At 40.8% G+C, this 27,179-nt stretch overlaps 1 protein-coding gene across 1 annotated transcript; it reads right to left on the reverse strand.

The window, feature by feature from the left end:
• Nucleotides 1-2,090: 2,090 nt before the first annotated feature.
• Nucleotides 2,091-27,179, reverse strand: LOC143933371 (B-cell receptor CD22-like). Its single transcript, XM_077456238.1, is given in 10 exon segments — nt 2,091-2,484; nt 3,611-3,676; nt 5,485-5,550; nt 11,185-11,236; nt 13,291-13,387; nt 21,793-21,829; nt 21,831-22,045; nt 24,791-25,087; nt 26,129-26,482; nt 27,155-27,179. Coding segments are annotated over 9 exon segments (1,209 nt in total). The 3' UTR covers nt 2,091-2,484.

Consider the following 27,179-nt stretch of genomic DNA (forward strand, 5'->3'; position numbering starts at 1 on the left):
AATTCCTAACATAAATTAATAAATTGATAAAATATTAAGTGTGCAATGTAATCTTTTGTTCAGTCCACGGATCTGGTCTTATGTCACTGTGTTGCTTGGCAGTTGGAAGGAGGCTACCAGCTGTCCCTGGACATTTTGTGAGTACAGACCCTCCCTCGTCCATGACTCCCTATATCACTTATATTGCTTATATTGCTATATATTGCTATATTGGCTGTTTGATTTCTTACTATTCTCTCGTCACATCTTATTAGTATCATGACTGATATTGACTATTCTTTCTTTTTGTAATCTGCACATCACATTCTGTTACTAGACATGCAGATCTGTACTTTGTAACATGAAAAACGTCCTTAATAAAATAATAAAAAAAAAAAAAAGTGTCTGTAATAATATTCCATTTTAATAAATCCCTCCATTTCTTTATGTTCCTGCTATTTCAGTACAATCTATCATTGCTGTTGGTTTCAGTTTGTATACGATTGTGTAAAAATGTTTGTATGATAGCATACCCCTTAGTGTGTAATTATGGTGAATTCAATTTATGACTAAAACACCAGGTGTCTATTTTACTGATTTTAGTATCTGCACTTCAAAGCTTCTCTCTTCCTGTCACTATGCACTCCTCTAAACACCCCCTTCCCTTTTTTCCTTTCATCTGTAAGCTGGATGTTCTCCCATTAGAAACTAGAGACCCTTTGGATACTCATCTTGCTTGTTTCACGTATTTCTTGGGGTGTCTCACGGTACCGGGGGTCCAAGTGGTTTCCCAAATTAATCAAGGATGGCCGTCCAGAACCAGAATTTCTTTCAGTAGCCCATATGTTATGTTAATTTTTAAAATAAAGACTTTATACACATAACGAAAACAAGATGAAAATCATCACTTAATGAACTTGTAAACTTGAAGTAATATACTTATAATAATAAGTAATATAATATTTTTTTAAACTGGCCCAAAACATGATTGTTTGCCGATGAATCTGGAGATATCTTCTATATTTTAAGGTTTCTGATGAAAATTCTCATGTTAAGTGTAATTAGATACAACTCTGCCTTTGGCGACAGGATGTAAAATAAAAAAAATGGAAATATTAGTTAAGGCTAATTAAACAGTAAATCAATTACCATCCTTTACAGTGTATGATTATTATTATTATTTTTTTACCCATTGAAAGCTCCTCTCTGCCTTATTAGTACTCCTCATCTGAAATAAATAAATACCCGCGGTAAAGTCAAGCACTTTATTAAAGGTTTTATTCAAAGTTTTGCAGTACATGGGATTCCGGTTTGTATCAATTTTTTTTGTAAAAAAAAAAAAAATCCATGTATTTATTTTGCTGACGCCACATAAAATATTTGCATAATCTCTAAAAACGGGCTTTAAAGTAGAAACCATAATCAATAGAGCAAGGGAGAGCTATAACCCCTGTCACTTTTTTTTGCCATTTGTGTCCCCAATGGGGAGATTTCCTTTCACTTCTTGTCCCCTTAACCAAAACAGGAAGTGAGAAGAAATCCCTCCAAAGTCTCCACTGGCAGATTTCTCTGCTATTCTTGTTTTGGTGAATCTCCCTAATGAGGGCACAGGCAGCAATAAAAACCTCTCTATCCAAAATTGGAAAAAAAAAAACTTTTGATTTTATTTATACTTTAAATGGCACCCAAGTGTTAAGCCCCATACACATTATCAGTTTTTCTGCTGAGTTTTTCCTTCAGGTTTACCAAAACCATGTAGTAGAAGGGCCTGCCTGATTGCATACAAATTGGAACTCCTAAGGGTTGACCTCATATTATATGGTTTTGGTGAAATTTGAAGGAAAAACCCAGCAGAGAAACTGATAGTGTGTATGGGGCATTACAGAAGCTGCTTAAAATTATCCTGGACCTGCCCCCTCTGTATGTCACAAAAATAATAAAAATCAGGAAGAGAAAATTATATATATATATATATATATATTTTAAATGATAAATAATATTTAAATATAAACAATGGAAGGACAAAACTTAATTTATAAAGCAAACCCAATAAAATAAATCACCCTAAATACATTGAAATAAAAAAAAAACTTTAAAAAACACTTACTGTATCTGTTTGCCTGGAGTTCAACATTCAACTACAATATTGCACAATTTTTTTTATTATTACTGTATTTATAATGCACAGATACTCAATTCAGTTCACACAGACACACACACACACACATATATATATATATATATATATATATATATATATATATATATATATATATATATACACACACCTATCCTCATCCTCATTTCATTGTATCTTTGTATTCTGTAAAACAATGGAGTTAGAAAAAAACAACTCAATTTGCCCCAAACCCTTTATCAATTCCCTTTAAAGCAAAGGAAATATAATCTCCAGATATTTTTTTAGGTCTTCTCATGCGGATTTTCATAGTCAGCATTTTTAGATAAATCTCTGCCTTGGGTTATGGGTCCTCCTGGGGGTACCGGCTGTAAAATAAATCAGGCACATCAAGTTGAAATATTGGGATAAAAATTTACATTTTTTTAAACAATTTTTATTTTATTTGAATTAAAACTAATATCTGTGCTCTGCAGTACACATATGCGATATTTGTTTTCTTCCCTCGTTGAATAAATTAATACATTATATACATTAATATTCCCTGATATTCTGTATATACTCACTAGATGGCAGTAAAGCAAACTGCACACCCCGGGCTCCTTTTAATAGCCGAGTCACACCTTAGCGATATGTTTTGGTGCATTAATATGATAACCACTTGACCTCCGTAAAGTTTTACCTCCTTCATCACCAGGCCCTTTTTTGCTATTCAGCACTGTGCAACTTTAACTGGCGATTGCACAGTCCTGCAGCGCTGTACCCAAATAAAGGTTATTTATTTTTATTTTTTTCATATATTCGTTATTTAAAATTTTTGTTTCCATTTTACAATTATATTTCACTTTACCGTACATCTTAAACACTCACAACTGTTTTTTTTTAATTTTTTTATCATATAAACAAAAAATTAAAATTTGAAAAAAATGAAAAATAAAAAAATTCTACTAAGTGCACTAAGTGTTAGATTTGTGCAACTTAAGTGGTGTAAAAATTCACTTTATATTTTATTCACAATTAACTCTGCATGATTTGTATTTCACTTAACTATGTGTAAATGTCATTAATGGACTAATTTCTCTGTACTCACAAGCATTTAACCTTTTTGGGTTGATTTTTATAGCGCAGCTTTTTTGGAAAAATGGTAGATACATAGTTACATTGCTCCAAGCTGGACCAATGTAAAAATTTCTATACTTGAACTCCAGCCCTCGGCACTGTTCACACCTGAGTGGCGCTGCCACATCGCATTTTTGGACCACGTTTATGAAGTTGCGCCATTCATTTTGAATGGGCCTCCCTCCACTCTAAAAACACACCAAAGAAGCTCGTGTTGCAAATTTTTAGCACTGAGCCAGGCGTAATTGGCATTGCATGTTTTTTCTGGGCGACAGTCACAGAATTGCACCTCATTTTGCCTCTAATTAAGAACAAATGCCACCGCAAGCATGTTGTGCGTTTGCTGCGATTCCTATATGTTCAAGTGTGACTTACCTATAGTGTAGAATATTCATCTTCTGTTTCCCTTTTCCTGAGAGCGGTGTATGTCGTATCAGAGGGCTGCTCGGGAAATACAAAGAATTATACTAAAAATTGAATTTCTTCATAAATTTAGTCTAAAATGTATTCTGCTACATGTCTTTGTTAAAAAAAAAGAAAAGAAATATCTCAATAAGTGTATATTAATTGGTTTGTGTGAAAGTTATAGTGTCTACAAATTAGGGTAAATATATACTGTAATTTACACAGCTACTGTAGTGTATAGATGTAAAACTGGTAGTGACCGTGATCGGCGACTTATAGTATGACAACACCCCATAATGACAACATAAAAGACGTTTGTTTGAATTCTTTGCAAATTTATTAAAAATAAAAAAGCAAAATTCCCATGTACATAAGTTTTCACAGCCTTTGCTTTGACACTCAAAATTGAGCTCAGGTGCCTCCTGTCTCTACTGACCATCCTTGAGATGTTTCTACAACTTGATTGGAGTCCAATTGTGGTAAATTGTGTTGATTGGACATGGTTTGGAAAGTCACACACCTGTCTATATAAGGTCCCACAGTTAACAGTGCATGTCGGAGCACAAACCAAACCATGAAGTCCAAGGAATTGTCTGTAGACCTCAGAGACAGGATTGTATGGAGGCACAGATCTAGGGAAAGGCACAGAAAATGTCTGCAGCATTGAAGGTTCCAATGAGCACAGTGGCCTCCATCATTCATGAATTGAAGACGTTTGGAACCACCAGGACTCTTCCTAGAGCAGGCCGCCCGGCCAAACTGAGAGATCGGGGAAGAAGGGCCTTAGTCAAGGAGGTGACCAAGAACCCGATGGTCACAATGACAGAGCTCCAGCATTTCTCTGTGGAGAGAGGAGAACCTTCCAGAAGAACAACCATCTCTGCAGCACTCCACCAATCAGACCTGTATGGTAAAGTGGCCAGACGGAAGTCACTCTTCAGTAAAAGGCAAATGATAGTGAAGCATGGTGGTGGCATCATCATGCTGTGGGGATGTGTTTGAGGGGCAGGAACTGGGAGACTAGTCAGGATCAAGGGAAAGAAAAATGCAGCATTGTACAGAGAAATCCTTGATGAAAACCTGCTCCAGAGCTCTCTGGACCTCAGACCCGGGTGAAGGTTCCAACAGGACAATGTCTCTAAGCACACAGCCAAGATAAAAAATGAGTGGCTATGGGACAACTCTGTGTTACGTCCTTGAGTGGCCCAGCCAGAGCCCAGACCTGAACCCGATTAAACACCACTGGAGAGATCTGAAAATGTCTGTGTACCGACACACCCCATCCAACCTGGTGGAGATTGAGAGGTCCTGCAAAGAAGAATGGGAGAAACTGGCCAAAAATAGGTGTACCGAGCTTGTAGCATCATACTGAAAAAGACTTGAGGCTGCAATTGGTGCCAAAAGTGCTTCACCAAAGTAATGAGCAAAGGCTGTGAATACTTGTGTACATGGGATTTTTTTTCATTTTTTATTTTTAATAAATTTGCAAAGATTTTAAACAAACTTCTTTCACATTGTCATTATGGGGTGGACCACATTTTTGGACCACGTTTTGAACTCCAGCCCTCGGCGCTGTTCACACCTGAGTGGCGCTGCCACATAGCATTTTTGCACCACGCTTAAGCACCATTCATTTTAAATGGGCCTCCCTCCACTCTAAAAACACACCAAAGAAGCTCATGTTGCAAATTTTGGCAATGAGCCAGGCGCAATTGGCATTGTGTGTTTTTCCGGGCGAGAGTCACAGCAAAATTGCACCGCATTTGGGCTCTAATTAAGAAATAATGCCACCGCAAGTATGTTGTGCATTTGCCATAATTCCTATATGTGCAAGCGTGACTTACCTGTAGTGTAGCATATTCATCCTCTTTTTCACTTTTCCTGAGAGCGGTGTATGTCGTATCAGAGGGCTGCTCGGGAAATACAAAGAATTATACTGAAAAAAATGTAACTTTTTATAACTAGAAGGTTCATATTCATATTATTATTTATATTCAATATTCCTATTTCTGAGATTTATTTCAGACCATGGATCATAGGGATGTATTCTTTATTGGAATAATGGGGTACAGTTCCTCCAGATGACACTAACAATGGGGACTAATGACACCAATGATAGGGCCAAATTCCTCCCAATGACAACAACAATGGGGCACAACTCCTCCCAATGAAACCAATGATGTGGTATGATTCTTCCTAATTACACCAATGATGTGACTAATTACTACCAATGACATCAACAATGGGGCACAGTTCCTCCGGATGACACTAACAATGGTGCCTAATAACACCAATGATGGGTCAAAATTCCTCTCAATGACACCAACAATGGGGCACAATTCCTCCCAATGACAACAACAATGGGGCACAACTCCTCCCAATGACACCAATGATGGGGCACCGTTTACTCCCATTGAGGCTGGGACATTTTGTATTTCCAATGGGCAAACTCTGCCCCCCCCACCCCCCAAGTCTGATGGACAGTAAACTGGCCCTTTGTTTCAAAAGTTTAGAGACCTCTGATATAAGCTTCTCCTCTCCAGCCTGCCTCCCCCGGCCCACCTCTTTCATTTATTGAATTTCATGTCTTTCAATCACGGAAGTTCAGCGTCACATGCAGGCGTTACCAAGGTTGGCCTGCATGCAAAAATAGCCTGCCCAGGAACTCCTCCAGACTGACATCAAACCATTAGCCACTTAAGCCCCGGACCATTTGGCTGACCAAAGACCAGAGCACTTTTTGCAATTTGGCACTGCATCACTTTAACTGAAAATTGCAATTATTGCGATTATTGCTCCTGATGACAGGGAGCGGTGATCTCTGTCATGTCACTAGGCAGAACAGGGAAATGCACTTCCCTGTTCTGCGGCTCCGTGACATGATCGCCGGGAGACCAGCGGACAGCGAGTCCGCCGGTCCCGTGGGCACGGTCGCGCTGTACGCGGCGGGTGCATGCCCACTAACCCCACCAATTAAAGGGGATGTACAGGTACGCCCATTTGCCCACCGCTGCCAATGTGCCGACGTATATCAGCGTGCAGCGGTCGGCATTTAAAATGATGTGGGATATTTATGAAAAAAAATTGCATAGCAATTCACCCACTGAAAGTGCCTTAATTTTGTGCAAATGGATTGAATAAAGAGGAAAATACCACATTTGGCCAATAGATGGTGCTAAGTATCGTAGGGAATGTCTATGACACATCGAGGGAGATTTACTAAAACTACATGTTGCAAAATCTGGCTCTGCATAGAAACCAATCAGCTTCCAGGTTTTAATGCCGAAGCTTAACCACTTAAAGCGGTAGTAAACCCGCTGAATTTTTAATTTTTTTCATACCTGCAAGGGAAAAGGCATAATGAGCTAGTATGCACCGCATACTAGCTCATTATGGAATACTTACCTTAGAACGAGGCCCCCGACATGCGCGCAGGAGATTTCTTTCTGGCAGGGTCCGGAGTCTGCCGGGCTTCCAGCCGAGAATCCCCTGTGCGCATGCGCTGCTGCAATCAGTGGCTCATCGCGAGGGGAATATCTCCTAAACCGTACAGGTTAAGGAGATATTTTTTTTACCTACAGCTAAGCCTTATTATAGGCTTACCTGTAAATAAAAGCGAAAAATAGAGTATACAACCGCTTTAAGGACCGAGCCATTTTCTGAGATTTGATGTTTACAAGTTAAAAAAAAAATTTTGCTAGAAAATTACTTAGAACCCCGAAACATTATATACATTTATTCTAACACCCTAGAGAATAAAATGGCGGTCAGTTCAATCGTTCTTGTCACACCGTATTTGCGCAGCAGTCTTAGCCCTTGTACACATGGTCGGAGATTCCGACGGAATGTGTCCAATCGGACCGTTTTGTCGGATATTCCGACTGTGTGTGGTCTCCATCGGACTGTTTCCATCGGAGTATCCAACGGACCAAGTTTTCCAACTTGCCCGTAAAATTTTCCGACGAAAAACTTGGATCGGACATACTCCGATCACGTGTAGAGAATTCCGATCGGACAAAGTGCCACGCATGCTCAGATCAAATTCCTACATCAAAGCTATTGGCTACTAGCCTGATACTAGTCCCGATCGGACATTCCGACAACTTTGTCCGACTGTGTGTATGCAACAGTTTCGGACAAAATCTGTCGGACAAAATCCGACGTATTTGGTTGTCGGAATGTCCAACCGTGTGTACAAGGGCTTACAAGCACACTTTTTTTGGAAAAAATTAAATTTTTTTAATAAAAAAATAAGACAGCAGCAAAGTTAGCCCAATTTTATTTAATATTGTGAGTAAATTGATACCCAACATGTCACGCTTAAAAATTGCGCCCGCTCGTGGAATGGCAACAAACTTTTACCCTTAAAAATCTCCATAGGCGACGTTTAAAATATTCTACCGATTGCATGTTTTGTGTTACAGAGGAGGTCTAGGGCTAGAATTATTGCTCTCGCTCTACCGATCACGTCTGTGGTTTGAACACCGTTTTCATATGCGGGCGCTGCTCACGTATGCGCTCGCTTCTGCACGTGAGATTGGTGGGCACGTTTAAAAAAAAAAAAAAATTTCTTATTTATTTGACATTTTATTTTTAATTTTTACACTGTTCCGGGTCAACAGTGGATCATTGGATCACCTTTATTCCTATTACAAGGAATGTAAACTTCCCTTGTAATAGGAAAAAAGCATGACAGGACCTCTTAAATATGAGATCTGGGGTCATAAAGACCTCACATCTCATATTTACACTAAAATGCAATAAAAAAAAAATGTAATGTCATAAAAAAAATAAAAAATATGTCCCTTTAAGAGCATTGGGTGGAAGTGATGTTTTGACATCGCTTCCGTCCTGCAATGATATGGAGATGCATGGGGCCATCGTCCCCTCCCTTGTCTCCATGTCAGGCTAGGGAAAGGATCCGATCACCTCTTCCACTACTGATGGCTCCGGTAAGCCGCGGAGGGCACCGGAGAGCAGCGGGAAAGGGCCTTCGAAAAAAGTAATCTTGCAGCGAATCCGGCGCAGAGACCACTTTTATCTTAAAGCGGACCGCCCACTCATAAAGAGGATACCGGGGTTATGGTACCTAGCTGCCACCATGACAACGGTATTCCTCTTCAAAGTAGGGACGTATAACGACGGCGGGCGGTTCGGAATTGGTTTATTGAACAAGCTGAAGTTAGAGGCTGATTGGCTACCATGAGCAGCTGCACCAGATTCTGAGTGCTCCAATTTCCGTAAATCTCCCCTTTAGGGTCATCTAGTGGGCAAATGTGGAATTTTTCTTTTTAAATCAATGAAAAACATACAAAAAAAAAAGCAACAAAACACAAGAGAGTTTACTATCAATATACACTTCACCCAAAAAAATAAAAAATGCACACACACACATATACACTATATTGTCTAAAGTATTGGGAAACCTGTCTTTACACGCACACTTTATTGGCATCCCAGTCTTAGTCCGTAGGATCCAATATTGAGTTGGCCCACCCTTTTCAGCTATAACAGCTTCAACTCTTCTGGGAAGGCCGTCCACAAGGTTTAGGAGTGTGTCTATGGGAATGTCTGACCATTTTTCAAAAGTAAATAATAAACAGAAGTCAATTCTGACATATTTATATAAGGAATATCTCCAAAAATATAAAAAAAAAAAATTTCTAAGGGATTTTAAAGGTGTCACTGAGAACCGACAGCAATAAAGAGTATCTTTAAAATGTTTTCAACTATTCATAGAAATTATATTAAAATAGAAATCACACTCTTTAAATTGATCTACAGTGGTGTGAAAAAGTGTTTGCCCCCTTCCTCATTTCCTGTTCCTTTGCATGTTTGTCACACTTAAGTGTTTCGCAACATCAAACCAATTTAAACAATAGTCAAGGACAACACAAGTAAACACAAAATGCAATTTGTAAATGAAGGTGTTTATTATTAAAGGTGAAAAAAAATCCAAATCATCATGGCCCTGTGTGAAAAAGTGATTGCCCCCCTTGTTAAAACATACTATAACTGTGGTTGTCCACACCTGAGTTCAATTTCTCTAGCCACACCCAGGCCTGATTATTGCCACACCTGTTCACAATCAAGGAATCACTTAAATAGGAGCTGCTTGACACAGTAAGGTCCACCAGAAGATCCTTAAAAGCTACACATCATGCCGAGACCCAAAGAAATTCAGGAACAATTGAGAAAGAAATTAATTGAGATCTATAAGTCTGGAAAGGGTTATAAAGCCATTTCCAAAGCTTTGGGAATCCAGCGAACCACAGTGAGAGACATTATCCACAAATGGCGAAGACATGGAACAGTGGTGAACCTTCCCAGGAGTGGCCGGCCGCCCAAAATTACCCCAAGAGCGCAGCGACGATTAATCCAAGAGGTCACAAAAGACCCCACAACAACGTCCAAGGAACTGCAGGCCTCACTTGCCTCAGTTAAGGTCAGCGTTCATGCCTCCACCATCAGGAAAAGACTGGGCAAAAATGGCCTGCATGGCAGAGTTCCAAGGAGAAAACCACTGCTGAGAAAAAAGAACATCAAAGCTCGTCTCAATTTCTCCACAACACATCTTGATGATCCCCAAGACTTTTGGGACAACATTCTGTGGACCGATGAGACAAAAGTGGAACTCTTTGGAAGGTGTGTGTCCAAGTATATCTGGCGTAGAAGGAACACTGCATTTCATAAAAAGAACATTATACCAACAGTAAAATATGGTGGTGGTAGTGTGATGGTCTGGAGCTGTTTTGCTGCTTCAGGACCTGGAAGACTTGCCGTGATAAAAGGAACTATGAATTCTGCTGTCTACCAAGAGATCCTGAAGGAGAATGTCCGACCATCTGTTCGTGTACTCAAGCTGAAACGAACTTGGGTTCTGCAGCAGGACAATGATCCTAAACACACCAGCAAGTCCACCACCGAATGGCTGAAGAAAAACAAAATGAAGACTTTGGAGTGGCCTAGCCAAAGTCCTGACCTGAATCCTATTGAGATGTTGTGGTATGACCTTAAAAAGGCCGTTCATGCTCGAAAACCCTCTAATGTAACTGAATTAGGACAATTCTGCAAAGATGAGTGGGCCAAAATTCCTCCAGGATGCTGTAAAAGCCTCATTGCACGTTATCGCAAACGCTTGGTTGCAGTTGTTGCTGCTAAGGGTGGCCCAACCAGTTATTAGGTTTAGGGGGCAATCACTTTTTCACACAGGGCCATGATGGTTTGGATTTTTTTTCACCTTTAATAATAAACACCTTCATTTACAAACTGCATTTTGTGTTTACTTGTGTTGTCCTTGACTATTGTTTAAATTGGTTTGATGTTCCGAAACACTTAAGTGTGACAAACATGCAAAGGAACAGGAAATGAGGAAGGGGCAAACACTTTTTCACACCACTGTAGGTCTTGTCTGTCATTTGGTTTTGTAGGCAATCTACGTTTTGTTTCCTATAAAAAAAAAAAAAAACACTACACCCAACTAAGAGTTATTAATATAATATAATTATAAATTTAAAAATGTTTAAATGGCAATCAAACAATACCTGCTGAGTCTTCTCTACATTCCTCTCTTTTAAAACAGAAGTCTTTATTTTTCTTTAAAAATAAATGAACAAAATATTTAGTTTGTATAGTTCAGCAAAAATGTATATTTTTTATTTTTTTTATTTCTAAATGCTATTTTCTAAATTTATTTTGTGTTGCAGTGAACCAAAAGAAACCAAGAAGATTGATGGGTAACCATGGGCACTACAACACAATATCAAGATCATAAAGTTTATTAACAGTGAGACTTCTATCTGTCAGATATATATCACACATTTATATTTTCATAAAAAAAACAACAAAAAAAAAACTTTTATTAATACATTGGCAAAAATTTGACTTTTAAAAATATCCACATAGGATCGTAATGTGTTTTGTTGAAAACAGCAAAATAAAAAAAATTAAAAAAAGGATAGAATTCAGGCAATTAACACTGATATGCCCCGTGCACACGATAAGATTTCCCAACAACAAAACCATGGATTTTTTTCTGAAGGATGTTGGCTCAAACTTTTCTTGCATACACACAGTCACACAAATGTTGTCGGAAATTCCGAACGTCAAGAACGCGATGATGTACAACACGTACGACGAGCCGAGAAAAATGAAGTTCAATAGCCAGTGTGGCTCCTCTGCTTGATTCAGAGCATGCGCGGAGCTTTTGTGCGTCGGAATTGTGTACACACGATCGGAAATTCCGACAACAAGTTTTGTAGTCGGAAAATTTGAGAATCAGCTCTCAAACTGAACCACAAGTATAGAGTAAAAACTATTTATTATTACACATAAAATTTGATCACACGAACATGTAATGATCAGTTTTTGTGTGTTCAAATTTTATGTGTAATAATAAATACTTTTTACTCTATACTTGTGGTGTTGTTGCCTTTAAAGTGCCAAGCAAGGGGGGGGTTTCCTTTTTTCCTATATATCAGGGATGTGGCAACAACACACCAATCTCTGACATGGTGAAAATGATCTATAGTTAACAGATCTTTGTAATTTCCCAGTTAAAATCCATATACTTGTAATATATTGTTGTTAGGCAACTAAACCTTGTGAAATCAAAAAGATACAATACAACTCTAGTGCCCTGTACACACGATCTGACTTTTCAGCGGACAATCCGACGGACTTTGCAGCTGAGGTCCACCGGACTTTCAAGCGAACAGCCACACACGATCACTCAAAGTCCGACGGATTTGAATGTGATGACGTAGAATAAGGAAGTTCACAGCCAGTAGCCAATAGCTGCCCTAGCGTCGGTTTTAGTCCGCCGCACTAGCACACAGACGACTGGATTGTCCGCTAAAATCCGAGTCCTGCGGACAATTTTGAGGCAAGTCTTATTTCTAAGTCCACCGGACTTTGGGGAAGTAAAAGTCCGCTAGAGCCCACGCACGATCGAATTGTCTGGTGGACTCTGGTCCACCGGACTAAGCCCTTGTACACATGATCGGAGATTCCGACGGAATGTGTCCGATCGGAGTGTTTTGTCGGATATTCCGACTGTGTGTGGTCTGCATCGGACTGTTTCTGTCGGAATATTCGTCGGACCAAGTTTTCCAACTTGCCGGAAATATTTTCAGACAAAATGCTCCGATCGGACATACTCCGATCATGTGTAGAGAATTCAGATCGGACAAAGTGCCACGCATGCTCAGATCAAATTCCTACATCAAAGCTATTGGCTACTAGCGTGAACATAGTCCTGTCGTAACGAAATTACGTCATCACGTTCTGAACGATCGGACATTCCGACAACTTCGTTCGACCGTGTGTATACAACAGTTTCAGACAAAATCCGCCGGACAAAATCCGACGGATTTGGTTGTCAGAATCTCCGATCGTGTGTACAAGGGCTTAGTCTGCCGGATAGTCGGATCGTGTGTATGTGGCATAACTGTATTTTATACAATTTGTTTAATAAAAAATGATTGAAACTGAAAAAAATATTTGTCTGACATCATCTTCTTCAATGGGAAAAATGCTTTACTGAACTAGTCACCCTATTTATCTCTTAGTAAATGTAGTTTCATTTTACATTTGCACATTATATATTATTGCAGTATATTATTATCTTCTATGTTTCAGTCATTACATACCTCCTATATATGCAGAAAAGGACAATCAATACAATTATAAGCACAAGCCCCACTCCAGTTCCGATCCCGGCATACAGGATTCTTCTTTCATTTCCCGCTGTGATTTAAAAACACATTTTATGTAAGTATTGCCAATGTAAATTAAAAAGTGTTGCAAAGTGTTTTTGCACTAATACAACAGATATAACAAAATGCTTTCATTGTCATATTCAAAACAACATAAATAAATGAATAAGAGAAGTTCATTGTTAGGACCCTTTCACACGAGCGGACCAATTGGGTCTACCTGTTGGTTTTTCAGGCAGACCCAATCGGACCATCCATTGTCCTCTATGGAGTGGCAGGTGCAAACAAACGTGTCCAATCCGATCCTTTCCCCATCCATCTAGCGGATTGGATGGCAGTTGGGTGTAAACGGACAGGCGGTTCTATTATATAGGACCACCCATAGAGGAGAGCGGGCTGTGTCTGTGTCCACTCTGCATAATCTGAGAGAATAAGACCAAGCCATCTGTCTGCTCAGCAGGGATCAGCAGACAGATTCCATGATGAGCAGGTGGACTTCTGCCGAGGTCCACCCCATGTGGAAGGGGCCCTTAGGGCTTGCTTACACTTTAACTTATACATACTGATGCTACTAAATTTAATCTCTTGATATTAAAACTTTTAAACAAATTCCTTGCCCAGGGATTGAATTTAACCCGTTCCCCTAATCCTATCTCAGCAGCATATTTACCTTTCATTTGTTTCTCAACTGCTGCGTTCAGCAATGGGAGCTCTAAAGGACATATTTGGTACTTGTGGGTATGGAGGAGCATGTGACAGCACTCTGCAAATCTGATCACTGATCACTAAAACTCCAGCAACTCATAGCTTACACAAACAGAAGAACAGAAGGAAAGCACATCTTATTTATATTAAAGATAAAATAGCCAATTGGCCACTTACAGGATATATAAAAGTAACAGGCTCATCTGATAGTGGGAAGTCCGGGACACAGAGTAGGAAAACCACTGAGGGGCCGCCGGGTTCCGTTAGCATGCTGTTGGTCAAACAAGGAAGCGGGCCGGAGCTCCAAGATGACGTGGCCTGCAGCGTTAGCGGAATGAAATCTCTGAAGGGAGCGACGTGTTTCAGAGCATGAGCTGTACTGTGTCTGGGCATGTATGCTCTTTCATCAGGCTAGCCTAGCCATGCTCTGAAATGTTTCATTCCCTCAGGTGACGTCATATCGCTGATGCTACAGTGCCCACCATCTTGTAGCTCCAGCCAGCTTCCTCCTTTGACCGACAGGCCCTGGCGGCCCCTCAGCGGCTTTCCTGCTCTGCATCCCGGACTCCCCACTATCAGATGAGCCTGTTATTTTTAGATATCCTGTAAGTGGCCAATTGGTTATTTTAGCTTTACAATAATTATAGAAATCTGCACTTACACAAAACTTTCTTTTTCACTCCCAGTGGCTGGTCAGAGTGTTGGGGCATCAAAAATAAGTTAAAGTTAAGGTGATTCCACAAGTGTTCAGATTAAAAGTGCACTTGTGTCCAGACCATGAACATTAATATTCTTTACTGTAAAATATTTTTAAAATAAGTCCTCACTGACCTCTAAAGCTGCATGTATTGTGAAGTAATTAATCTACAAATATCACAATAAAGACTCTAAATTTGGGTTTCAGTCAGTTTAGAACAGTCTTTCTCAATCCACCCTGGAGGAACCACCTAAAATAATTTCCAGCACTACTCCGGGGTCTGTATAAACTGGGGAAAGTCCATATTGTTTCCACTTCACTCAAGGGTAGGCCCAGTAGACTCAGATGAGCAGCTCAAGCGAGTATCCCAGTTCAGATACCTAGGAGTGGAGACTCAGTGGTGTCTCAGATTACACAGCGTTGTGCGGTATGAAGATCTCTCTTCCTCTCTCCATTAGGAAGAATTCATTTAATTAAAATTACCATCCTACCTAGACTCACCTACCTCTTTAGGCAGACCCCTGTCCCCATACCCACTTCCTTCTTTAGAAAACTGGACAGTGTGGTTGTCTCCTTTATTTGGAGTGGGAAGGCCCCCAGGATAGTGAAATCTACTCTACAACTCCCGGTTACACTGGGGGGCCTTGCTCTTCCATGCTTCCTAAAATATTACTGGGCAGCGGTTCTAGTGACACTAAAGTGGTGGCTGGCTGGAGAACGTGCGAACCCGGCATCTGCGGTGGAGGCAGCCCTACTGGGGTCCTATTCCAAGTTGCGGAACCTAATTTATAGAGGGCCCAGATTTAATCCGGGGGTGACACCGCCTATGAAGGCAACAATTCAGGTATGGGACACTGTTGCCAGGAAATTTGGGAAACTAAACACCTGGTCTCCTGAGACGCCATTATGGGGTAACCTGAGACTCCCCCATTTTCACTCAGTTCTGGACCCGGTTGTATGGGCTAGATATGGGATTGTCACACTGGGGGATATAGTGTCCCAGGGACAACTTATCACATTTGATGCCCTGAAGGATCTTAGGGGCCTTACAAATTGAATGTTCTTCAGGTATCCCCAGGTGCGACATGCCTACAGGTCCCAATTTCATGGCCCAATTACCCTACAGCTGTCAGACCTGGAGACAGTGCTCAGATCCCCTGAAAGAAATAAAACACTATCGACCATCTATAACATGCTAGCTCTATTGGACACTTCTAAGGTTTCCCAGCTATATGAGTGTTGGCGGCGGGATATTCCTGACCTGGCAAGGGAGGACTGGGAGGAGGGGATCCATCAGTACCTGACCCTGGCTATTTCCTCAAGGGATAGATTTGCCCAACTAAAATGTCTGCATCGTGCTTATTTTTCCCCGGTGCGTTTGGCCAAGATATACCCGGACAGATCAGCGACATGTCCCAGATGCGGAGCAGGGGATGCAGATTTTTTCCATACGGTTTGGTCATGCCCACTGATCAGGAGTTTCTGGACACTGGTCCTTGAGGATATCAACTCCTTAGGAAAGCTAAATATCCCGAATAGCCCCATTCCCCTTCTCCTGGGCTTATGTGCTTCCACCGAAGCCCCCCAGAGGAAAAAACTATTTGTCTTTTACACCTCACTGTATGCAAGGAAGGCTATCCTTCTTAACTGGAACCAGGCTCAACCCCCTACCAAACGGCTCTGGCTAACACTCATCAATAGGGCGCTGCCTTTATATAAATTAAGGTACCTAGGAAAGAACTGCCCAAAGAAGTTCGATAGAATATGGGCGGACTGGGTGGAGGCCAGGCATCTGACCATTGGGTAGCTGACAGATCCTTTCCAGTTCTGGCCGAACCTGGGCCCTGTTCCAACACTCGAACAGTGCCTTACATTATGTGTGGGAGAGGGGAGAAGCTGCTCGGGTGGACACAGTGGGCCGGGGCACACCCCCCTCTTCCCGCAACCCAGTTCTTACCCTCAAACTACCTATGTGTCTTCTGAAGCCGGAGGTGAGCTGAGGTCTCACAGACATAACCCTTTAGATTTCATATGTCTTTGATAAGATAACGGGTAAATGATTGAATTGTAATATCTGTCTAAATGTACTATTTTTGGATTATGTTATTTTTGTTGTTATGAATAAATAAAATTTTTTATGTTAAAATAATTTCCAGGTCTCTGTGAACTCTTACTAAAACCAATCCACTTGGGGAGTAAAATAGGAAAATATCCCTTACAACTGTGGTCGGTAGGAAAATGTCAACCCTTCCAGACAGTGAAAATGATCATTGGTGTCATGCTGTTGGTATTGCCAAGCGGTGTTTGGCCTGGAGCTATCCAAGCACCACCAAATAAGGGGGTCAATATGCCACAGCTCGGGGAATGCCTAGAAACCTCTGGAGGCACTTTAGTTGAGGACAGCTGGTTTAAAATAACTGTATGTGTGTTCACAATAGAGGGCTGCCAAGATTCTGCTACAATAGAAAGTATTACAAAATTTACTAAGATTTCAGTGCCTCAGTTGTGAACTCCAAAATCAAATTTCTCCACAATGCCTATGGCTTCAGAGGTGAATGGGTTTTATTTTAAAGTGTTTTGACTGCTTGTTCGGAATTCGTACCTACTTTAGCGTGAATGGTCTGGGTACAGGTTAGTAAAAGGATACATTGAAAGAGAAAATAGACGTGTTATTAAATTTAGTGGAAAGAGGTCATAAGCAATGAGGAAGTATTTACTCACATCCGCACTTACGCTATCTGATATCTCTGGTGTCTTGTGAAGTAATCATTGCAAGTTCCACGTTTTAACCCAACAAAACAACCGTCCACTCTAAACACTTCTTCTTCTTGCACTATTTATATTAGTTCATTAGCATAAGATCTAAAACTTCTAATTTTTCATATGATTCATTATCTATTAAGTGAACAACCCCTCTTAATAATTACATCAAGCCTTGGGTCTCCATGGAAGACGCATGCACCAACATTAACAACCGTGCAATTACAAACCACACAGGAAGCAGCTCTTAATTCCTGATAAGTTGGTGGTTTTCTGTACGTTTCTTTGAGGTTTGAGTTACCAACGTTGTATCTACTTTATCAACCCAAACCTAAGGGGTGGAGGTATCTCCATTAACATGAATGTTCCATGAAATAACCTATGATTTACACGATCTACAGTACATTATATCCTATGTTCAGTATCAATGAGAGATGCACAATTATTCGTCAAGAAACGTTATCGCAATCTTGACTAAAGTGTTTCAGTTTTTTTTTTTTATTACTTTAATCAATAAAAAAAAAAACTAACCATTTTTTATTTTTTTATGTATAATGTGAAAGATTTTATGTTGCAAGAATCGTAAGAGAATCGCAATCTTTTTATTCTAAGCAAAAAAATTGTGATTCTCATTTTGGCCAGAATCGTGCAGCTCTAGTATCAATAGACGTTTTTCATATTCGCAGCAGTAGGGTAATTATGTCAACAAATATAAGATTCGAGGCATTGTTTTATTCAAAACCAAAGTGCTTATACAGCATATAAAGCCTTAATGTCATATTAAAGGAAAGTTTAACCACTTGCTTACTGGGTACATGCACCTCCTTCCTGGCCAGGCTAAATTCCAGCTATCACCGTGGTCACTCTTTGAATGACAATTACGCGGTCATGCTACACTGTACCCAAATTAAATTTTTATATACAGTATTTTTTTGGTAGGTGGCACTGATAGACAGCACTAATAGGTGGCACTTATGATGAGGCACTGATTGGCAGCACTAATAGGTGGCACTGGATAGTAGTACTGATGGACTCTGGTAGGTGGCACTGGTGGGCACTGGTTAGCAGCAGTGGCTGTCGCTGTGTGGGACCGATGTCCCTTTTACACAGGCCAGTAATCGGCTTATTATTTTCTCCTCGCACTATCAGCATGAGGGGGAAAAAAAGCCAATTGCCGACTTCTGTTTGTCATTGGCTGACATCTGATCACATGGTAAAGGGCCGAGAGTGGCCCCTGACTCTGATCTGTGATCAGCTAAGTCCCAAGGACTCAGTGATCACAAGGCACGCTTCCCGCGTGCCACAGGGGGTGCACAGGAAACGGGAAATTGTCCATGTACGCCCTCCCGGAAATCTAAGCCCATGCTGTAGCCGTCTTTTGGCTATAGCGCAGGCATCAAGTGGTTAAGTGGTAAGTATTGCAGCAAACACTTTTTTATTTAATCTATTTACGTTTTTTTTTTTTCTTTTTTTTTTACTTTTATATTTGGTTTTGAAATAACAGAGCAAGTGAACACTTCACAGTGTTTAGTGAATGTCCATGTGCTAGGTCAGTGTTTCTCAACTCCAGTCCTCAAGGCGCCCCAACAGGTCATGTTTTCAGGATTCCCATTGTTTTGCACAGGTGATTTGATCAGTTTCACTGCCTAGGTCAGTGATGGCGAACCTTGGCACCCCAGATGTTTTGGAACTACATTTCCCATGATGCTCATGCACTCTGCAGTGTAGTGGAGCATCATGGGAAATGTAGTTCCAAAACATCTGGGGTGCCAAGGTTCGCCATCACTGGCCTAGGTAATTACCACAGCCGTTTCATCTGAGGGAAATCCTGAAAACATGACCTGTTGGGCCACCTTGAGGACTGGAGTTGAGAAACACTGTGCTAGGTAAACAGCTATAGTCCCAAGTGTAATCAATTCCAATAGGCAAAAAAGTCCTTTAGAGGTTCCAAAGACCAACCGTGACAGAGTGATGTGCCCAAACACTCAGCAGAATATAAATATAAACCAGCATATAATCATGAACTTGAGAGACCAAAGTGTTACACAGTGCTCCTTCGCTGTGGTATGCCTTCACCGTTCGATTCACTCACCAGATAAAAAGCCATTATGAGCCTTAGGAAAATAGAAGGTTTGCCAAGAAGGTCTAACTTATAGGGCACCTCATCCCAAATTATTACGGTGCCTAATAGTGATAGGGTATGACAAGAAATACCAAGATTAGAGACAATTAAGTGTGATACATAGCATAAAATTTTAACATTAATGCTTTATTTGAAAAGAAAAAATCTTGATAAAATTATGTATTATCAAAATTAATACACGACACAGCACAATACAAAAGATAAAATAGTCGTCTACTCAATGTGATATAGTCGAAATTTAATCGCTGGTCAAGAGAGTCCCAACATGTTTCGCCATTACCATGGCTTCTTCAGGGGAACCATTTTTCTTGACCCAAAGGAAGACAAACAACAACCCTGGCTCATCCACAAGCCCACAATTGATGAGGCTCTCTCAAGGGGGGAAGAATAAAACATCCAGCCCTAAATATCACCAATGGTGACTCATACATACCAAATGCAGAGTTAATGTAGAAGAACTACATATCAAAAACGCCGAGAATTTGGAAGAGTTTGGGGTAAGAAGGACACACGGTCAGGCAACCTGAACCCCAATAGGGAGTATTTATGTGTGTTCACCAGCCACAAGCAATGATTGGTGTCCAACATGAAAGCCTAGCCTACACAAAGGCTTGTACAATAAGCAGACTGCTTAGTAATAAAGCCCCTTATTTCCATATGCAGTGCAAGACAGCTTCCCCAGAAAGCCAGCCTGGGGACGCCGTCTTGCACTGCACACGGAAATAAGGGGCTTTATTACTAAGCAGTCTGCTTATTGTAAAAAAAAAAATGTATGGCAAAAATGACCCAGCATAAGGACACAGCGGCGATGGCGTCAATGTGTAGGCCCCACCCGCCGCGTTTCGTGCACATGCACGTTTTTAAGGCAGGTTTTCCCTGCTGTCTATAAACCTGGATAGGATGTCACCAAGCTCCAATATATTGATACAAGACTCACAATGGCTTGTTATCTGGTGAGTGCATAGAATGGTGAAAGGATATACCACAGTGAAGGAGCACCGCGTAACACTTCTTTCCCCTCAAGTTCATTATATGCTGGTTTTCATTCATTTTCGGGTGAGTGTTTGGGCACATCACTCTGTCATGGCTGGTCTTGGAACCCTATTAAGGACTAACGCTATTTACCTAACACATGGACATCCACTGAACACTGTAAAGCGCTGCACTTGCTCTATTATTTCATTGTTTATTGAAGGTTGTATATACACCTTTACGGGTGCTAGCTGCTTATTGAATACCTTATCAGTGCTTACTTGTTCCATTTTGTTTTATATTTGGTTTTGTTTTAACTACTAAAAATTATATAGAAGTGAAATAGAGATAAATACTCATAGTATACATGTTTATGTAGTACTTGCATTGCTTAGTAAGCTGATAGGAGGAGAGAGCAGATGGAAAGAGAGATTAACTTGTCACAGCGCTGCTTCTCTTTGAATGTCCAATCACAGACGGGGGGTGGGTCAGTGACAGCCTGGGCTCAGATGTTGAAGGTTGAATGCTGCCGGCTGTCATTTAACATGGAAAACTAAATATATACAGTACTTTAGTAAAACTAAAGGAGCACTGTGGGGGGTGGGGGGGCAGCTGAGGTTGGAAGGTGAGTATGGCAGCAAAAGCTTTTCTTTTTTTATCTTTTAATGGGCCGTTTTAAAATTACTTTTACTTTTGCCTGGAGTTTTGCTTCAGCATATAGAAATATATAGAAGTAAAACAGGAAGAAATGCAAATTGCATACATGCTTTGTGTAGTATTCATATTCATTTGTAAACTAATAGGAAGAGAGAACAGATGGACAGAGAGATTAACTTGTAACTGTGCTACTTCTCTTTCGCTGTCCAATCACAAACCGGGGGTGGGCCCGTGACAGCCTGGACTCAGATAAATAAGATTGAACGATGTTGGCTGTCATTCAAAATGGAAAACTAAGGACATCTAGTGGTGGAAAAGAAGTACTGTTGGGGAGAGCTGTGGTTTGGAGGTGAGTATTGTAGCAAACTCAGTTTATTTAATTCCATTCTTAATAGGCTATTTCTTCTTTTCTGTTTGACTGGAGTTCGGCTAATTAATAGAAACATATGTAAGTGAAATACAGATAAATAGACGTAGTATACATTATTTTTGTAGTACTCACATTGATTAGTAAACTCGATCACAGAGGACGCTTCTGTTTCCCATATCATTTGTTGCAGCGCAGATATATTTTTCTGTTGTTGTGTTCTTCACAGATATTTTATCCCCATGTCCATGTGATAATTTCCCACCTTCACCAATCCCGTACCAGGTGTAATTATTTACCGGAGGATTGGCTTGACTTGAACAAAGTAACATGACATCATCACCTTCTTGTGTGTTATCAACTGATATGATGACGCTCCTAGGACGATCTGTGCAGTAATAGATAATATAGGGCATGATTTATACAGTACTATATAAATAAAATAGTATAAATGATATCACTGAAAGAAAATGTTTACAACATGTTTCATGGCTGGTGGGAGGGGCCGGCAGGGTGGTGTACAGAGCTTCCTGAAAACATCACAGCCCCCGGCCTCGGTACTCCTCTCGGCCTTGATGCAAGCGGTGAGCTGCCTCTTGGGAGGAGTTACGCAAATATCAAAATGTCAGTCTGGAGGAGTGAGTAGACTGCATTGGTATGCATAGCACCCTAGGTAATGCCCACATGTGATGCTAAGTCTCAATGATTGATAAAAATGAAATCCATGGAATGAAAGGAGTAGGCCAGGAACAGTTAGTCTGGGGGGGTAATAGCTAGATATTGAACATCCTTCGATCCAGGAAAAAAGACGGGGCTCTATCTGACTTGTGGCAGCTTCTAATGCATATTGTGAGAAGCTCACAGTATGCAAGGAAATCAGAGTAACTAATTTCAGCTAGGGTTGCCACCTTTTCTGCAAGCCAATCCCGAACATTCTTGTACCCATAAAATATGCTTAGAATGCTGTGCCACAAGTAAGACTCTCACAGACATGTATAAACTTCAGCACAATATTTAAAAAAATAAAACTCTTGCGATACATATGATTTGTGGACTAAATGAAAAAAACGGATTCCTCTATCCACACAAATTAGGTGGATGGAGGTATTCCCTCCCTCATTAGGGGGAGGGGGCCAGAGGATCTGGCCATTTCTGATTAGTATTCTGTGTGGCGAATCAACAGATCGCCCGACTCTGTGGAGGGGGCGGGGGGGGGGGGGGGTAGTAGAGTTTTCCTTCTGCCCAGGACAGTTATCCACAGTTCGGTGTGAATAAATGTGTCCGGATTTCATGCAGTCTGAAACCTGGACACATGGTTCAAAACTGGGACTGTCCGGGTGAATCCTGGACAAGTGGCAACCCCAATTTCAGCACAGGAGGGGACCCTGTACACATGTGCAAGACTGAGGGGAAGGCCGGAATAAACATGCAAGTAGGTGCATACAGAGGAGTTGTATAAAAGTATAGTTCACTTTATTTTTGTTTTCATTGCAGATAATGTGAACCCGAGATAAAGTTCTATATTGCTGTGCTTTGTAATATAATGTGTAGTGAGTCAGTAAGTTGCCCAAGACTTAAGTATGCCCACTCCCAGGTGTTCACGGCTCTGCTTCCTCTTGGTGAACCATAAATACTGGGGGGAGGGCTCAGGGTCTCGTTCTCTTCCACATGGGAATACAGAGGAAGGACTGCTGCACCATGTAGCACTGCTGGAGCATGTGGCCCCCTAGTGGGATTTTGGTATTCACCGGGAAAAGATTCTACCAGTAATGGACTTATGCTGAATAGACTCTAAAAGGTATTAGGACTGTGTAAGAAGAACTGTGAGAGACTGTATTAAAGTATAACTAAAGATAAAACTTTTTTTTTTTGTTTTGGATAGAGTGGAGAGGGATTAGAACACCTGTCAGATTTTATTGCTGTCTGTACCCCCATTAGGGAGATCCACCCTCTCTATTTGTCCTGTTTACCATTATAATTGAAAGTGAAAGTAAAAGAAAATCACACATTTTGGGTTGTCCCCAGATAAGTAAAAGAGGGGAAATCTTCCAATGGGGACATTAGCTCTGGTGACCAGGGGGACCCCAAGGAATTTACAGGGATTTCCTCTCACTTCCTGTCCCCACAATGGGACACAGATGGTGAAAAAAAATCTGTCAGGGGTTATAACAAAAAAATGTTTTTATAGTTCTACTTTAACTTGTACTGGCAAAGAAGCTTCAGTAAAGTTCTTTTAATTGACTGGTCTGAAGTATTTTCAAAGGGGTGCATATAGATACATGGCATATCCAAAGAACTGGGATTGTAACACACAAGGGGATGACGAGGGGGAGAAATACTGCCACCACTGAAGGGTTAATCATACAGAGGAGCTGCCAGATAGTCATGTCTAACATGCTATGGGTAACTAGGACTGATGGGAATTCAATAACAGCCAGCCAGCGTGAGAGTGGTACTAGGCATGGGTGGCGGTGTCCTCTGGTTAGCCATGGGGTTGATGTACTGACTTCCTCCCTAACAGTGGGTGTCCCTAGAGCAGGGATATGCAATTAGCGGACCTCCAGCTGTTGCAAAACGACAAGTCCCATCATGCCTCTGCATCTGGGTGTCATGCTTGTGGCTGTCAGAGTCTTGCTATGCCTCATGGGACTTGTAGTTCTGCAACAGCTGGAGGTCCGCTAATTGCATATCCCTGACATCCAGGACCGAACTCATGGCACGGAGAACCTGTGGACCTAGCTGGAGGTACGGGAGAGTTAAAAAGTTAGCGTGGTCTACAGACAGAGGTCCGCTCTTTGCAGCAGGACCACCACATTGTCACTGGGAGTGAGGTGACAATTAAGGTTGGGCTGGTGGAGCGGGACACATGCTCTGTGGTGTCCTCCTCAAAATGCTGCATTATGGAAGAAAAGGTTTATAGTGTCACAGGAAGAGTGTCTCACAGTAAAAAGCCTCAAGTTTAATGTGTATCAGTGCAAGGTGAATGTCTCACTTCTAAGTACGGAGTGCCACCTCAGTGCTGATTAACGCATGACCACGGCCCCGCCTGGTCCCAGGCATCAGTGAGCACGTTCACAGAAGAGTCCTCATCTACTGGGTGAGTAGACAGACATGTAAATTAATGTTTACTTACATTTAATATTAAGAGTCATTATTTTAACAGATGTTTTATTATTAGGAAAAGTAGCTGCACATTGTAGAACTGTCTTGTCATCTGTATAGGAAGCAGTATAGGTCATTCTGGTCTCCATCCTCCGACTTCCCTGAAAATGCAGATCTTCATGATTCTCCATTATGGGGTTACCAGTGATGTTCCATGTAAGAGTCGGGGGATGGGAGGGACAGGTGTGATTTACAGCACAGGAGATGTTCACCGTCTTCTTGTCCTCCAGATTTTCAGTTCCCGATATTAATGGTTCTGGTGGTCTGTCTGAAATCAGAAATAGAAACATTTTATCTGAGAAATAAATCCCTGTGATATAAATGGGACTTTTATAGGTTCCTTCTACCAACAATGGGAAAAAAGGGTTCCAGTCCTGCGCTCCTCAACCTAATAAGCCATTGATTGGGTGACCTTCACTGGGTTCAGCTTCTCTCCCAACAAAAAGTGTCAACAAGGTCTGTGCTGTAATCAGTAACGGAAGATAGGAAGGGGAAAAGACAAGGGAAGCGCTTCCTTAGTGCAAAACTTCCTTTATTTTTACACAATAAGAAAAAATATTAAAATACACTCCCATGGTTCCAGTGAACAACATGCCTATCACAGTTGAAGTAGAGTCCATGTGACCCCATCCACCAAGCTGAAATGGCTGATGCACAATGTGCTGCTGCCTGCAGCCTGGGGATCTGAGCCAAGGGCGGCTGAGGGACGGAGACACTCAAGCACTGAACCCTGTGGTGGAGCAGTGTGGAGGCGAGGCAGCTGTAAATTCCAGACCAATGTGCCAAGGGGGTCACGGAACACAAGTCTGTGTACTCCAAGTTGCTACGGATACTGAAAAGCGTTTCTGAGGGTGTGGCCTCCTTCTTCAGGCAGCAGAACATTGTGGAACAGCCATTCAGCTTGGTGGATGGGATCACATGGGCTCTCTTTCAACAGGCGTGATGTTCACTGGAACTATGGAAATGCATCCTAATATTTATTCTTATTGTGTCAAAACAAAAGGGGGTTTTACACTAAGGAAGCACTTCACGTCTTTTCCCCTTTCTATCCTTCTACCAACCTCTATGTCACCACCATGTCCGGCTGTCACATAGGGCCCAGTAGAAGGAAGCTCAGACTGCAGAGGGGGATTAATAAACCTTCACAGACAGAATGTCTTAATTTTATGACAGGTTCAATATAACAACACATGAGCTCCTTTTCTTCTATCTTTACAGTGTCACTATAAGTAAGGATAGCTTTGTGAACCAAATCCTGAATTCATATTTTGCATTATGGTCTGTCTGTTGAATACTATTAAATAAGTACCTGCCACATACACAAAAACATGTCTATTTTTGAGTGTATTGGAATTGATATCAATATTTATTCCTGGATAATAGGATTCAGTTTTTTCCACATTGTTGATCTTTATGGAGCAATCATTTCCTGTATTCCCAGTAAGAAATGTCCGTCCTTTATATTCATCGGCCACATCACTCGGGGTTTTATTGTTGAAGATTTTGGCTTGATTCCATTTGGAGTACCAGAAGAAATTAAAATCTTTAGCATCTTCAGGATGGGTGAATGTGCAGGGGATTTCCACACAGGAACCTTTCAAAGCATCAATAATGGATGGGAATGTAAACTTCCAGTCCTTACATGATTTGTCTTCAGAGCAACCTGAGAGAAGAAAAAAAAGAAAAAATGTTGGCACTGGACACTTATTGGTTTATCATTAATTACTAATTACGGCACTTTTATTTATTGTTTATTTGATTCACTTATAATATTGATTGGACTATTTGCATATTATTTAATGATTTGATAATTGCATGTATGCGACACAGGCACTAGTATATCGCACATAAGATAAATTAATTCATATTCACTCGGTGGTATAATACAAGTGGTGTATTCAGGAATACATAACAGGGGTTAGCGCAATCAACACTTTGTGGTTTTAATTACTTTACTATCCACCAAGAGGTGGGATGTTTTTTGACTGCAGCAAACAAAACAAGTTTTCACAATAGTTAGGTTAAAATTTATTTTATTTTATTTAACAAACTTTGTTGCGCCGGTAGCACATATATTTCATTTAAAATACTACTTATCGTATAAAAGAAGTATTTGTCATTGTATATTGGAGTTTTGGGGTGCTGAAGGAACACATAGTCAAAAGTTATATTAAAAGGGATTTGCCCAATAATTTTTATTGATATACAGTTAAGAATTTGCTGTACATATTTCCACACCTATGTGGTGTAGATATTTATATATATAATGTTTAACTGTATATCAATAAACATTATTGAGTAAATCCCTTTTGATAAAACCTTTGCCTACATGTACCTTCAGCACTGCGAACGTCTATCAT

This window comes from Lithobates pipiens, unplaced genomic scaffold, assembly GCF_037356315.1.
Source record: "Lithobates pipiens isolate NorthernLeopardFrog02 unplaced genomic scaffold, aLitPip1_a1.2 Scaffold_27, whole genome shotgun sequence".
Classification (NCBI taxonomy): Eukaryota; Metazoa; Chordata; class Amphibia; order Anura; family Ranidae; genus Lithobates; species Lithobates pipiens.